We start from the raw sequence: 14199 nt of genomic DNA on the forward strand, positions 1-14199 counted from the left end.
TATGATTTCCCTCATCCCAGGTACATACACTGGTAGAAAAACAAACACTGATTCAAAATGAGGATCACTTGTGGATGAAGAGGGAAGAGGGAGAGGACCAGGGTTAAATTCAGAAACGGTGTCAAATGAGCAGAGCAAGGAGGGGAAGAAAACTATGATTCAGTTGGGTTCAACTGGTTCCCTTACATGTGAAAAAGCACCCATAGTTGAAAAGAAAAAAAAGTCACACTAATGTAGTGGGTAAGGTTATTTTTTGTTTAGCAGAAATGCCCCAAAAAGTTGTAGTTTCTGAGATCTCTACTCAAAAGAAAGAAGCTGTTTCAGCTGCGAGGAAAAAAGACCACAAAGTGGGTAAATCTGCTGTCCTGTGTCACAGAAACTTTGACAGTTGAAAGAGGACAAATGTTTTGACAGGGCACAACAATGTGTGAACCCAACTGAAATAACTCAGACTGTTTGAGAGGCGACCGAGGGCGTAAAGTTAAGAGCACTCCTCTCCGTCCTCTGCCCCTTCATCCACAGTTTATGAACATGAACCTCCTGCAACAGCTTCACAAAGTCACCAGAAGCAAATCAGAGAAAAGCAAAAAAAAGAAATTAAAATTCTTAATTTTCGTCTATTTATATTCACACAGAATAGCAGTTAACTTTTTCTTAAATAAATCGAACAGTCCAAAGAAACCTGTGTACATGTCAGCTATCAGAAATGGGGCGAAGATTAGCAACAGGTGGGAGGGATTTGAAAGTATTTCAACCTAAAGCTTGATTAAATGTTTCAACATGTGCTACTCATGCAAACAATGACAAAAGCAGCAACAGCAAACTATCAATCCCCTCATCCACGTGTGCCCCACTTCCTCCTCAGATTCAAAATCAAAGAGCGAATAATCCTTCCGATTATTACGTTTTCATAGAAATCTTTTCATTCCCGGCGTAAAGGGAAGAAGAATTTATCTGGAAAAAAGTTTGATGCACAAGTCTCCAAAAATGGTAAGAGGACAAAGGATGCTGGTGGGTGTTTTTGTGACATCTTTCAGAGTTTTTTTTGTTGTTTTGTTTTTGGGGTGTGAAGGAGAAACAGGGGAGGGCGATGGGTGCACACGCATAGGATTTCAACGGGTGACATTTTCCTTCGTGCAAGCCAGTTTCTCTCTCCGATCAACATTCGTCCTAAACTCCGGCAGCTCCATTTCGGATCCTTGAAACCGGCAGCAACGGTAGTTTTTACAAAAGCAGCGAAAGGTCTAACAAGATACACCTTGGTGAAATATGCAGTAAACAGAGTCTGAATCTTAATTCCTAGATGTTTCTTTAGTGATGAATACAATCCACTTCTCAAAAAGGCTTTTGGCAACATGTACGCTTTCCACGACTACACACTCAACATTTAGAGAATGAGAGAGAGAGACTGGATGCAGTACACTATAAAGTTAAAAGGGGAAACTTTCTCCCTTGTTTTGTGTTCACCACATCTTCCTCTCCTATTAATTTCCCCCTCAGGGGTTTACAGTTTTTGCTCCAACACCCCGTGTGAAAATAAGAAAACAACTATTTCAAAAAGGCAGCCTTTTTTTTCCTTCAGGCGAAGCAGTTCAAGTTCTTCCATAATAGCTTTAACTCTTTCTTGTAGAGAGGATGGAGGGCTCAGATAATCAACACAGGAGGTCCCCAAAAGAGACAGAAAACCACTCAGGACCCATGTGAGGGGGGCACGCCGCCACCTCCAGCTGGATAAAAGGAGCTGTCCTTCAGGTGAGGTGACGGTTTCTTCAAACGCCTCCCCTCCGTCTCCGTGGCTCTTTAGTTGTTCTCCTCGTCGCTGTCGTCAGGGCTGATGGCCGGGCTGTAGGTCGGGGAGGTGGGGCTGTATCCTGGTGACGTGGGGCTGTAGGTGGAGCCTTTGGGGCTAGTGGGCGAGTATGTAGGAGACGTGGGGGAGTACTTGGGTGAAGTTGGGGAGTAGGTCGGAGAAGTTGGGGAGTATTTGGGGCTGGTGGGGGTGTATGTGGGAGAAGTCGGGGAGTAGGTTGGGGAGGTGGGGCTGTATTTTGGAGTCGTAGGAGAATATGTGGGGGAAGTCGGTGAGTACTTTGGTGATGTAGGGGAGTACTTTGGTGAGGTGGGGGAGTATTTTGGAGAGGTGGGAGTGTACTCCGGGGAGCTGGGGCTGTATGAGGGTGAAGTTGGGGTGTACTTGGGGGAGGTTGGGGAGTAGGAAGGCGAGCTTGGGCTGTATGAAGGGGAGCTGGGTGTGTAGGTGGGCGACTGCGGGGTGTATCGTGGACTGGATGGAGAGTAGGATGGGGAGGTGGGGGAGTAAGAGGGAGAGGTGGGGGAGTAGTTGGGGCTGGTAGGGGTGTAGTTGGGGGAGGTTGGGGAGTAGGAGGGTGACGTTGGGGAGTAAGAGGGCGAAGTAGGGGAGTAGCTCGGTGAGGTGGGTGTGTAGTTCGGCGAAGTGGGGCTGTAGCTTGGTGAAGTCGGGGAGTATGACGGGGATGTGGGGGAGTAAGACGGCGAGGTGGGGGAGTAAGATGGAGATGTCGGAGAATAAGAAGGAGAAGTGGGTGAGTAAGAAGGTGAAGTGGGTGAGTAGGAAGGAGACGTGGGGCTGTAGCTTGGCGACGTGGGGCTGTAGCTCGGTGACGTCGGGGAGTATGACGGGGATGTGGGGGAGTAGGAAGGAGAGGTGGGGGAGTAGGAAGGAGACGTCGGGGAATATGACGGAGAAGTGGGCGAGTATGATGGAGAAGTCGGGGAGTAAGAAGGAGAGGTGGGTGAGTAGGAGGGAGATGTTGGGCTGTAGTTTGGGCTGGTGGGGGAGTAAGAGGGAGAGGTGGGGGAGTAGGATGGGGACGTCGGGGAGTAGCCGGGGCTCTGTGGGGTGTAGCCACCGGGGGAGCGGGGCTCGTAGGCAGGGGAGGTGGGTGAGTAGTTTGGTGACATTGCTCCACCTGAAAATGAAAATGGACAAGCTGTTAAAGAGGTGGAGTTCCTCAGGGATCAATGTTTGGACATTTTAATCTTTGTCTTTATTCGGCTGTTTGATGATTTTATTAAAGAATGCTGTCTGGGTTTATCATGTTGGCTGGATTATCTTGTTGTTTGAGGTCTTTTCTATTTTATACCATTTACTTGGTACGTTGTTTGGATCTTTTATTGTATTAGAGGTTTTGATTTTTGAACTTACAAAAAATTTTGCTTGTCTGAAAACATTTTGTAAACCCTCATTTTAAAAAGGCTTTACAACTTGAGTCATAAATTTTACAAAATAAATCAGAAGCTGAAACCATTTAGGGCCTGTGTCCATTAATGGAAGAACACAAGCTCAATATCTCCTCTACATTCCCAACCAATCAGGAACAAGAAGTTGCACTTTTGATAAAAACGCTCACAAAAACGATTAACATCTGAGCAGGGAGGTATCAAAAAACATTTTTTCACCAAGGTCTAAAGCTGCTTATAATGCTAATACTTTGTTCCTATTAGCTGTTTATTACTTGCATTGTACAGTCTGACTGAATCGAAGCAAATGTGACATGTACAGAACATTTTATACTCTTCTTAACAGCCATTAAAAATCAAAAAACTGAAACTTGAGTGTGGTACAACAACATTTTCAAATACGCAACAGCCCTGAACTTGTTGGCAGTGCAGAAAAAAGCTGTCAATGGAAACAGGCCCTTAATATTTTCTTTGTTAAAAAAACGGCTTACTTTTTTTTTAAAACACTTAAATTTACTCACAAAATACCACCCAGATTTATTTGTAGAATATTTTAAGTAACTTTTTGATTTTGAATAAATGTCTCAAAGTATTTTTTTTCTGGAAAAGTATGTTAGTTAGTTTAGTTTATGTTAACTTACCACATAAACCAATTGCTGATTTCTTTATCTTTTCATTCTTAACATATGTTTCATCTACTTAAGCTAAATTTGTTGGCAGGGATACTGAAATTTGAAAAGCAGATTTCTGCAGTGTCTAACCTGGAGATGGGATGTATGGACTTGCAGGCCCTGGAGATCCTGGAGACCCAGGAGTCGGAGACCAAGCTGGGGAGTAGCCTGGAGAGAAACCACTTGCATCTGACGCTGCACTGGGAGAGAAACCTGCTGCTCCAGGTGTCATGCCGCTTCCTGGAGGAAGAACAAAGAAAAGAGTGTCAGTGAGTTGAGCTTAAAGAAATACAAAAGCAGAAAAGCCAAAGCATCCTGGGTGAACACTCACCAACGCTGGGAGACCAGGCGCCATAAGCTGGGGTCGCTCCAGTGTTCCAGGGGGTCATGGCAGGTGACATACCGCTCATGGGACTTGGTACGGTGCCGAAGAACATTCCAGTGGCTGTAAATAGGATGCAGACAGGACATAAATATCAAAGCTCTCATGTTAAATCGGTGATCGAATCAGCTCTACGCTTTAGTGTATCGCCACGTACGTCCTGCCACGCTGATTCCAGGTATGTTGGTCGGGATCTCCATGCCGTATTTACACTTCTCGGCATCCAACAGCAGGTCGAAGCAGCCTGTACCGGCTGGAGCGAGCTGACCGAGCATGATGTTCTCTGACACACCCTTCATGGGGTCGCTCTCGCCATGGGACGACGCCTCCATCAACACATCCACCTGGAGCAGCAAAGGAAATGTTGATCATATGCTCGGTGATGGAGCATTACACTATCACGTTGATTGATTTCTGTCTCACCGTCTCCTCAAAGGAACACTTCATGAGCGGTCCTGTGTCCTGTCGGTTGATGCCGTGACGTGTGATGGCCATCAGGTGACCGCGGCATGTCATGGTGTCACAAAGCAGAGCCAAGTGACGGTAATTGACGTAGGAACCGTCAAACGAGATGACGTGGTACAACTCTCTTTCCAGAGCCTTTCGTACAGCCTCGATTCCCAAGACCTTTGAAATAAATACATTTGAAAATTGGTCTAAGAAATCTGCTGTCAAGAAACTACTCGAATAAAACTTTTTCTGATGTTGTCGCACCGTGAAAATCTCCACGATGTCGTTAGACGTGGTCCTGACTGGGTCTACGTCTTTCTCGCTGAGGACTCTCATGAGGCTGACTCCGTCCGTCTCCAGGATCCACTCCTGGAGGGCCTTGAACTCACCGTCCTCTGTGATTATGATCTTCTTCTTGTTGTCAGTCTGGGGCAAGTGCATGTACACCTAAAGAGGAGGGGAGAGTCTGGTTTGAGCCTTCAGAGAAACACTGGAAGAGTGTAACACCTCTGTGAGCTTGTGCTTGATTTGTTACCTTGCTGATCTGCTCGATGCCTTGCAGAGTCATGTCAGTCAGCATGTTGGACTCGATGCATCTCAAGAACACATCGTCATCCATTTTGTCCACCACCTCTTCATCCTACATGAGAAAAACATGTTTATTAACAATCAATATGAAATATCTCAACATCTTCTTCATCGTCACGGACTACAAACTATATTTCTGACCTCTTGGAACTTGTTCTCGTCGCTGTTCATGATCCTGATCCGCAGGACGAGTTTCTCTGCGTTGTCGTCATTAAAGATGCAGTTAAGATCGTCTCCAAAACCTGGCGATAAACACCAAAAGTCAGCAGGGAGATAACCTTAAGGTTTCCTTGGAAAGATGAGGAATCTGTTCAGAAACCGACCTGCGTTAATCTTCTCTGCGATCTGCTCCATAGTCAGCTTGCGATCAGTCATGTGTTTGCGATCAAGCTCGATACGAAGCAGCCACGGTGAAATGCGGGTCACGTCAAAGTCGGGCATCTCATAGTAGACGTTCACCCACTCCTGGTCCTCGGCAACCACCGTGTTCTGTGGGTTGGGGTCGTAGTAGATCGCAGTGTTGGCTGTCACCTGTGAAAAAAAAGATGGTTTAAGTCAATATTTAAAGCAACATCAGAAGGAGGAAGAGCTCATGGGATTGTTTGTTCCCAAACCTTTCTTAGTGTCGTGTGCTCCAGACGACACAGGATGTCCTTGGCCCTCTCAGCGTCACGTGCAGCCTGACCCAGCAAGAAGACCGTCAGCGAGGGGGTTTTAGGCCTCTTGGAGATGTTGATCAACTCCTTCAGACGAGGCACACCCAGCGTTACGTTCTTAGCCGACACACCGGCGTAGTGGAAAGTGTTCAGGGTCATCTGAGTGGCGGGCTCTCCCAGCGACTGGGCAGCCAGAGCGCCGACCATTTCACCTGGGTGAGCCTGTGGAGGAAGAGAAGCAGAGAAATGAGAAAAAGTAGTGGCATAAACAAAATCTGCTTTCAAAAAGTGGTTTAACTCACAATGGACTGGTTGAATTTGGTCTCGATTTCTCCCAGGAGCCAGTCGAAGGCCTCCGTGGAAAGGCGGAACTCTTCAGTCATGCGTTTGGAGCAGAGCGTGGAGCGCAGGTGGATGTTGAAGAGGAGGGTGGCGTTCTGCTGGGCCTGTCTGCTGAGCGGGTCTTCACCGTTCACGATCACCAGCTTCTTACTCAGGTCGTGAACACCTGGAGGCCAAAAATACAACCAAAGATTGAGGTTTCTAATCGAGAGATGATCCACTCTGCCTCTTAGCAACAATCCTCCCGCTGTACTTTTCACATGTATCAAATGCTCATAGTGTTTTGGGTGATTTTATACTGGACTGAGATGTCAATGGCTCTCATTAACAAGTGGTTCCAGCTGCCCCCTAGTGGGCCTTTAAGGGAAAGTCTCTATAGGAGAATGTGCTTCCTTTATTGAATCAAACCATGCTCAATAAGACTTTGTTTAAAATCTTCAAACTTTTATTTTCTTAAAGGAAACCTCAGAGAATTACCTACTCTAACGTTTTCTACTTTCTGTACTCGATCATTTCATTGTTACAGTGAAGAGAAGGACCTCTAGTTGAACCAGCTGGATTTACGTGGTCAGGCTATGACCCCCACGCTCTAATTCTATGACAGCACAAAGTTCAAGCTTACCGTCGACCACCCTGAGAGGATTTAGATCTGTAGGAGTCCGAGTGTTGATGCGGAAGATCTTCTGAGCATTCCAGATCATTCTGGCCAGGTTGCACGGCAGCACAACCTGCAGAAGTGAAGACAAAAATGGATTGAGCAAATTTTCTAGAAAGGGTTTTAAAAAAAAAAAAGGAGTTTTTTTTTTAAATAAGTTCGACCACACGCACCTTGCTGTCACCAGTGGGGAAGATCGCTCGGAGGACCTCTCTGTCTTCTTTCATCTTCTCAAACTCTCTTTCCAAGGCGCTCTGCACATGGGCGTTAGTGAGGACATCTTTGACAACGTCTTCCTGGAGCGTCCTTCTCAGCGCTCGCTCGTTGGTGCAGTCAAACTTGAACCTAGAAAAAAAAAAAACACGAAAACAGGCGTCAAAAAACATTCACATTATAATCTTTAATTAATTGTTACTTGATATTTCAGAGTGAGGGTTAGAAATCTGTGACGTACTTCTTTTCAAAGGCCTTGTGTGAAGGTTTGAGAGTCGCCACGTTCTGGAACTCGACGTTCTCTCCCGCCAAGCCATCCTCTCCGTAACGCAGCTGAACCACCTGGTTGATGGAGTTACGCACAGTGCCGTCATACTTCACCATCACAGACTCCATAGATTTGATCAGACGACGCTGGATGTAACCTGGTGAGAGACATTTATCCAGTTAAAAACCAAACAAAGAGATTCAGCTGCGGAGCGCACATCTTCATGTTTCCCTACTGACCAGTCTCAGCAGTCTTGACGGCCGTATCAATCAGACCCTCTCTGCCTCCCATAGCGTGGAAGAAGAACTCTGTTGGTGTGAGACCAGCCAGGTAGGAGTTCTCCACGAAGCCTCTGCTCTCAGGACCGTAGTCATCTTTAATGAAGTGAGGCAGCGTGCGGTGTTTGAAACCGAAGGGGATTCGCTTACCCTCCACGTTCTGCTGCCCCACCACGGCAATAACCTGAACACACGGAGCGCATCGTGTCAAAGACAAGCACTCAGATGTGGGTTTTAACCTCCGGACAGCTGCTGGATTGCTCATTTTACCTGTGAGATGTTAATCTTTGAACCCTTCGAACCGGCCACCACCATGGACTTGAAGTTGTTGTACTCAGACAGAGACTTCTGGGCAGAGGATCCTGTTTTGTCACGAGCGTCGTTGAGGATGCGGTTCACCTGGTTCTCGAAGGTCTGTCTCAGAGTGTTACCGGGGGTCGGCTCCAGCTCGTTGTTGTGGGCCTTCTCGATAACCTGACAGGACAGAGACGAGAACAATTTACGTTTTAGAACAGATGTACAATATTTTGTGAGTTTGCAATTTGTCTTTGATGGCGTGCTCACCTCTATCACATCCTGTTTGGCTTTCTTGATGGTGTTCTGGATGTCAAGGTAGGTTTTAGCGTCAGCAATGGAGTCACCAATACCGATGGAATGACCTGAGGAAGATCAGAGAGAACGTGTAAGAATAAAAGATAAAAATGTGACAAAGTGGAGTTGATTTAAAGCAGCTTTGACTCTTTTCTCACCCTCGATGAGCAGCCAGTTGTTGACCACAGTCTGAATGTTGGAGTAGAAGAGTCTGGTGATGTCATGTCCCATCTCCAGGTAGGAGATGTGGACCAGGGAGCCAGCGGAGGTTCCCAGAGATTTCTTGCACAGGATTCCCATGATCAACTCGCCGTTCTCCACAATGACCTGTTGATGAGTTTTACATCCAGTCAAACTCCTGTTAGGAGTTTATTTGTCTTTACTCTACAGAGGGTCGATCTTTGGGTGTACCTTTGTGTCTCCTGGTGAAATGTGTTTGTAAGGCCCGCTGTCTTCATCATCGGGGTGTGTGCTGTGTGTTCGGATCACGTTAATGTGTCCAGGAATGATTAAGCTGAAGATCTGCTTCCCCGTCCACAAGGGGCGCGGCTTCAGGATGGCCGGCTGAGGCACTTTCCCGTCCCAGGTGGAGAGGAACATGAGGAGGTTCATAACTTCACCCTGTGGAGGAGAATCAAACCGTTACAAACCCTTTCAGAGCGGAAAACAGCAGGAGTGAAGCGTGTGACAATTGTCAATCGACGTACCCTCTCTAAGAAGACGTCTCTTTTGGTGAATTTGCGCACAGCCGTGAGTGTGTCCTGCACAATACCCATGACGGGCCTGTTGGACTGGGGGGTGACGATCATACGAGGTACCATGGCCAGCTCCTGGATCTCTGCCCTTGTCTCCAGAGACTGAGGCAGGTGGAGGTTCATCTCGTCGCCGTCAAAGTCAGCATTGTATGGGGTGGTGACACTGAAGAGATATGAAGGAAGACACGTTTAGAGACAATCTCAACTGTCATTGACTCAATTCAACGCCAAGTGCAACAGGAAATACTGTCATTTAATAAAAAACCCTCCATCTATTGTTTAAGTTGAACATATTCGCAGTCCCAGCTTAGTTTTGTACCTAAGGTTGAGTCGGAACGTAGACCACGGCAGAATCCGAACTCTGTGCCCCATCATGGACATTTTATGTAGTGTGGGCTGTCGGTTGAAGATGACGATGTCCCCGTCACACATATGTCTTTCCACCTGAACAGAAAAAGACAGAGTTAGTCAGGATGAAATAAAATTTGGTCATCATCTGAAAAATTAGTATTATATGCATTTTGTCTTGCCTTGTAGCCAATCTGTAGATGAAGGTCACTTGGTTTGGGGTGGAATCGGAGGTCAATTCTGTCTCCGTTGTCACGGATGATGTATTTTGCTCCTGGGTACTGGCTGTTGCCTCTTCGTACCAGCTCCTGTAGTCTAAAGCAATCATCAGAATGAATTAGGTGACAACAATTTTAATAAAACGTTATTTAGAAGGTTTTACAGGCTGGATACTCTACCTGTCGATGTTAAAAGGGGTGACGATTTCAGGAAAGGTCATATTGGCGGCGATGGATCGCGGGACGCCCACTTGGTCGATTTGCAGGTTGGGGTCCGGGGTGATGACAGTTCGGGCAGAGAAGTCTACACGCTTCCCCATCAGGTTACCTCGGACTCTACCCTCCTTCCCCTTTAGACGCTGTTTGATGGATTTGAGAGGGCGGCCAGACTTTTGCATTGCCTGAGAAAGAAAATCATATTATTACATAAAACCATATTAATAAAGTGCAAACTGCTGAAGTGAGCGGTCTCTAACTGGTTATTAAAGAGTGCAAACACACCCTAGGAAGGCCCGGTAACTCGTTGTCCACCATGGTGGCAACATGAAACTGGAGAAGTTTGACGTCTTCAGCTATGACGTGAGCTGCAGCACCACTCTGCTCGTTTCTCCTCAGCTGGTTGTTGATCTTAACGATGTCAGCAAGCTTGTGGGTCAAGTCATCCTTAAAAACAAAAAAATAAAGATCATGAATTATTGTAAAAAAAAAAAAAAAAAAAGGAAAATGCAGCTTTAAAAATGTTTTTAGGTGTCATGTTTTTCCTACCTGGTTGCGAGCAGAGCCCTGCATGACAACAGCCGGCCTGACAGCCAGAGGAGGGACAGGCAACACAGTCACAATCATCCACTCTGGTCGGGAAAACTTGGGGTCCATTCCCAAGATGTGGTCTTCTTCATCTGAGATGCGCTTAAAGATCTCATGGACACGCTCTGGACTCAGCAAGATCTTCTTTTCCTGTGAGTCCTCGTTGACGTGCTTCCACTCTGCAAACAGCTCCAAGCCAGAGCGTCTGATGCATGGCTGGTAGCGTCCACATCCACCGTGGCCCTGCATAAATCACATGGTTTGGAGTATTATAAATTATTTTAGTAATGCATTAAAGATGGAACAGAAAGTGTGAATTATCTCCAACAGTAGGACTCCACCCAAATACCTTTTCCTTAGTGATGTCCTCCTCTGTCTCCTGCTGCTCCATACCAAATTTGTTGTCCATCTCCTCTCCACCTTCGCAGATGTTTTTACCTTTGCACAGCTCGTACACATGTGTCAGACGCTTCCTTGGTTGTCCTTTAGATTTCATCAGGATGTCTTTGATCTTTGGATTGTTCTGGAAGAAACAGAAACAGTAAATAAGATATTAACTCTAAAACTTAAGATGCGTTTCGTTTGTAAAGTTATGTTGAGCTGTTATTTGCTGGTAAAATACTCACAGCATCCACCAGAAGCTTGGAGCAGAAAAAGCAGACACATCGCAGAACCTTCATGATCTTTGACACGAAGCCCACGTGGAAAACCGGTTTCGCTAGCTCGATGTGTCCGAAGTGGCCTGGACATTCTGTCATGTTGCCTGGAGTAACAAAAGCCATTTACATGAAAACAAGTTGAGACATGAGGTATGAAAAGTATTCAGCTGATGATGTTTGAGTATAAAAGTGATACGCCTGCACACCTGCACATGTCTGACATCTTCCAGATCTTTCTATGACCCCTTGCCTTGGGTCCATAAGGCCACCAAGTTTAGGACGTCCTCCTTCTGTTGTTTCCGGGTATTTGATACCCCCTTCTGTAACTGACATCCGTTTCTGTTGAGAAAAAAATTGTGAAGATGTGTTTGTCAAATAAACAGTAATTAACGCTATACAGGACAAATAGTTGTAAATAAGATTCCAGAGATATGTATAGAAATCAAATACTTTCACAAATCACAAATAATCAAAAAAAATTTACCTTAGTTGATTACAAAAATATTTATTTTTTACCAACACCCAATATTCAGCGTAAAGTAGTCACACTGCAAGTTTTTATCAAATCAAACACTGTCGTGAAACGTAACGGACATATTTGCTAAATACACAGGAACTAACGGGGAAGTTGAGTATAACACGGACATACTTTTTACTTATAACAACTAAAACTGTATACAACCAGCTCCACTGGTTGAAAAAATAAACATTCATGTCTTCACGCATTTTTTAACATTTATTTTTTAATGTGTATGTAGACACTCGAATGCAGACATGTATTCAGTGGTTCAACAATCGCTTTCTTTGACATTTGACCGTTACAAAACCACAGATCTACCTACTGGTGGGCCTGTGATAAAGATTTTATGAAAATAAAGGGGGTTTAATTCATGTGATATTAAGAATCATATTTGAAAATGTTGTGCTTAAAAGTTTTTCAAACTTCCTGCTACATGCTAGTTAGCGCAAGCTCCACTAGCCTGACACAGCTAGCTAGGCTAGGCTAACAGCGAGCACTTTCCGTTGCAAACAGCACGATGTCTTCGCGAAATATATAGAACTACAAGACAAATCAAGAAGCCGATATTAGTGATATGTGAGCTGATCGATAGATAATATAATACCCAACTCCCCCCAAAAAGAAAACCTACAAGTTCATCTGGGCTGATGATGCCGAATTGAACTCTCTTGATCGTGCGCAATGGGCATGCGCTGTCGCCGGAGGGCGGTCCGTGCATCCTGTCTATTCAAAGAGACGCGTCCTTCCTCGGCACGCCGCTTTTGTGAGCAGGAACAGTCTTTAAGTTGCCACCAGGACTCAGGTCAGGCCGCCAACGGTGACCGGAAAGTCTCCGGAGGCGATATCCCCGGGACCTCTGTTGTCGGTTGCCTTTGTAGCCTTATATTTTACACTTTAGTCCTGACTAAGATGGCTACCGACTGTTCCCTTCCCTTTTCCTGATCTACACCGTGGAGCGCTCTGAGCGCTTCTGAGTGTGAAGGAGTCTAACGCCTGTTTATATAGACTGACTCCCTGCTACGGGGTTACACACTCATAAAGTCAGGGAGCAACTCTTCGGTAGGTGGGACATGGAACTCGGTAGTAAAACGCTCATTGGACATCCAAGACAGTTGGAAGAATAATTGATTGAGTCACGCGTACAGCCAATAGGGGAGCACGTTCACAATTTTGAACGAATCAAATCTAGAGGCGGGTGTTAATATGATCTTAACCCATCACCATTGGCTTTCGTGAAGCGCTGTAGGCGGTGCAACACATCATTTGCATTGCTTATGTGAAAATTCAAATACAATCCATCGGATTCGTCCCCTTTCTCATAAATATTGAAGATCATTATAGAGCTGGCCAATGGGTCCAGAGGAATGAGGCTTCTCAGAATAATTTCAACAAAACCCTCCCAGATTCCGACGTTAGCCGAGTCTTGCCGAGGCGAATTTCTTCCCTCAGAGCAAAAATAAAAAAAATCTCTGTTCTCCCGTTCGTCTCGCTCTAGATCAGCCCGGGCTCTAAGAAAAGAGGCTCAGGGCTGAGGCCTGTAAAGTCCTGAGATCAAACACGCGGAAATTGGCGTAATAAATGATATTTTGATCTCGAACAACTGTAAAAAGGATTATTTTTGCTCTTATTTTGGAACACATTAACTCGTCGTGTTTTCGTCCGCTGGGTTTTTATCATCTCTGGGACTTTGTGACGAGCCTCGGACTCTCCTGCAGGTGACAGCCGACCGGTGGACTGGATTTTCAGTATGCTCTACAGGAAAATATCGGGGAAGCCCTTAAGTGTCGTTACACAGTATGATTTCCAACATAGCTCGTCTATTTTTACATAATCGTGTTGCCCGTTTCAACTCTAATGGCTAAATATGATGTGTTTGTTCAAATGTTGCAATATTTTTGTACAGATTTCGGACAATGTCGCAGGCCTCATTCGAAAGCTGTGTTAAATGCTGCGGTTTTGGCGGCTAAGAAATACTAGTTTATTTCTTTTTAAAAAAATAGGCAATTATGATGTTAGTCTTGTGATGTATTTTTATTATGTGTTAACGATTCTTTTTGTAACGTATTCAAGCTTAACTGTTTAGATGCTTCTTTTATAACAGAAACGTTGAACGGCTTTTGATCTGTACACTTAGGTGAAACGTAGGAGGCTTTGCCTGTTGATTACTTCAAGCAATTTACGCTTATTGTGTGAAATAAATTTGGATATTAAACTGATACTTGTAATTTTAACGTCATTGTTGTCATAAAATAGCACTGTGTCATGTAAATAGCTTAATGATTTAACATTAGCCCTGTACCGAACATCTCAGGACGCAACGTCAGTTAGCTGCGTAGCTAACAGATTATAATTATTCTTAGCCCATAAGTCTCTGGTTTCTTGGACGTACAGTTCTTAAGGTCTCGTTCTCTTCTGTGTTTTTTCTAAGGGATGCTTTTGGTATGGAATTGGTATGTACTTTGTATTTAGGACTCAAATTGGACTGTAATGGCTTACACTGTAGGTCGTCAATAGCGAACAACATGGCGGAGTTTGCCGATATGCTCCTTGTTGCGAGCGAAAATGGAGTCTGGAATATT

General features: G+C 45.1%; 1 protein-coding gene across 1 annotated transcript; it reads right to left on the reverse strand.

Annotated features, from left to right (window-relative positions):
• Positions 1 to 471: 471 nt before the first annotated feature.
• Positions 472 to 12578, reverse strand: polr2a (RNA polymerase II subunit A). The gene is made up of 29 exons (XM_074699164.1): positions 12252 to 12578; positions 11307 to 11439; positions 11068 to 11204; positions 10791 to 10964; positions 10403 to 10684; positions 10139 to 10300; positions 9818 to 10038; positions 9602 to 9734; positions 9391 to 9515; positions 9024 to 9234; positions 8728 to 8937; positions 8475 to 8643; positions 8290 to 8384; positions 7996 to 8199; positions 7687 to 7909; positions 7421 to 7604; positions 7140 to 7311; positions 6934 to 7039; positions 6272 to 6477; positions 5928 to 6191; positions 5637 to 5844; positions 5455 to 5555; positions 5261 to 5365; positions 4990 to 5172; positions 4699 to 4902; positions 4433 to 4619; positions 4225 to 4338; positions 3984 to 4133; positions 472 to 2951 (listed from the first exon to the last, which is right to left on the reverse strand). Exons 1-29 carry the CDS (start codon positions 12336 to 12338, stop codon positions 1801 to 1803), a joined length of 5901 nt encoding a protein of 1966 aa, XP_074555265.1. The 5' UTR covers positions 12339 to 12578; the 3' UTR covers positions 472 to 1800.
• Between the last annotated feature and the right edge of the window lie 1621 nt (positions 12579 to 14199).

This window comes from Halichoeres trimaculatus, unplaced genomic scaffold, assembly GCF_033239565.1.
Source record: "Halichoeres trimaculatus isolate MK-OKI-2021-1 unplaced genomic scaffold, fHalTri1.1 fHalTri1_scaffold_22, whole genome shotgun sequence".
Taxonomy (NCBI): Eukaryota; Metazoa; Chordata; class Actinopteri; order Labriformes; family Labridae; genus Halichoeres; species Halichoeres trimaculatus.

Coding starts and splice junctions, on each gene's coding strand:
- polr2a (XM_074699164.1), bottom strand. CDS start 12,338: ATGCACGGACCGCCCTCCGGCGACAGCGCATGCCCATTGCGCACGATC. Junction 10,965..11,067: donor CCAAGCTTCTGGTGGATGCT/GTGAGTATTTTA, acceptor TGTTTCTTCCAG/AACAATCCAAAGATCAAAGA. Junction 10,685..10,790: donor AGGACATCACTAAGGAAAAG/GTATTTGGGTGG, acceptor TGATTTATGCAG/GGCCACGGTGGATGTGGACG.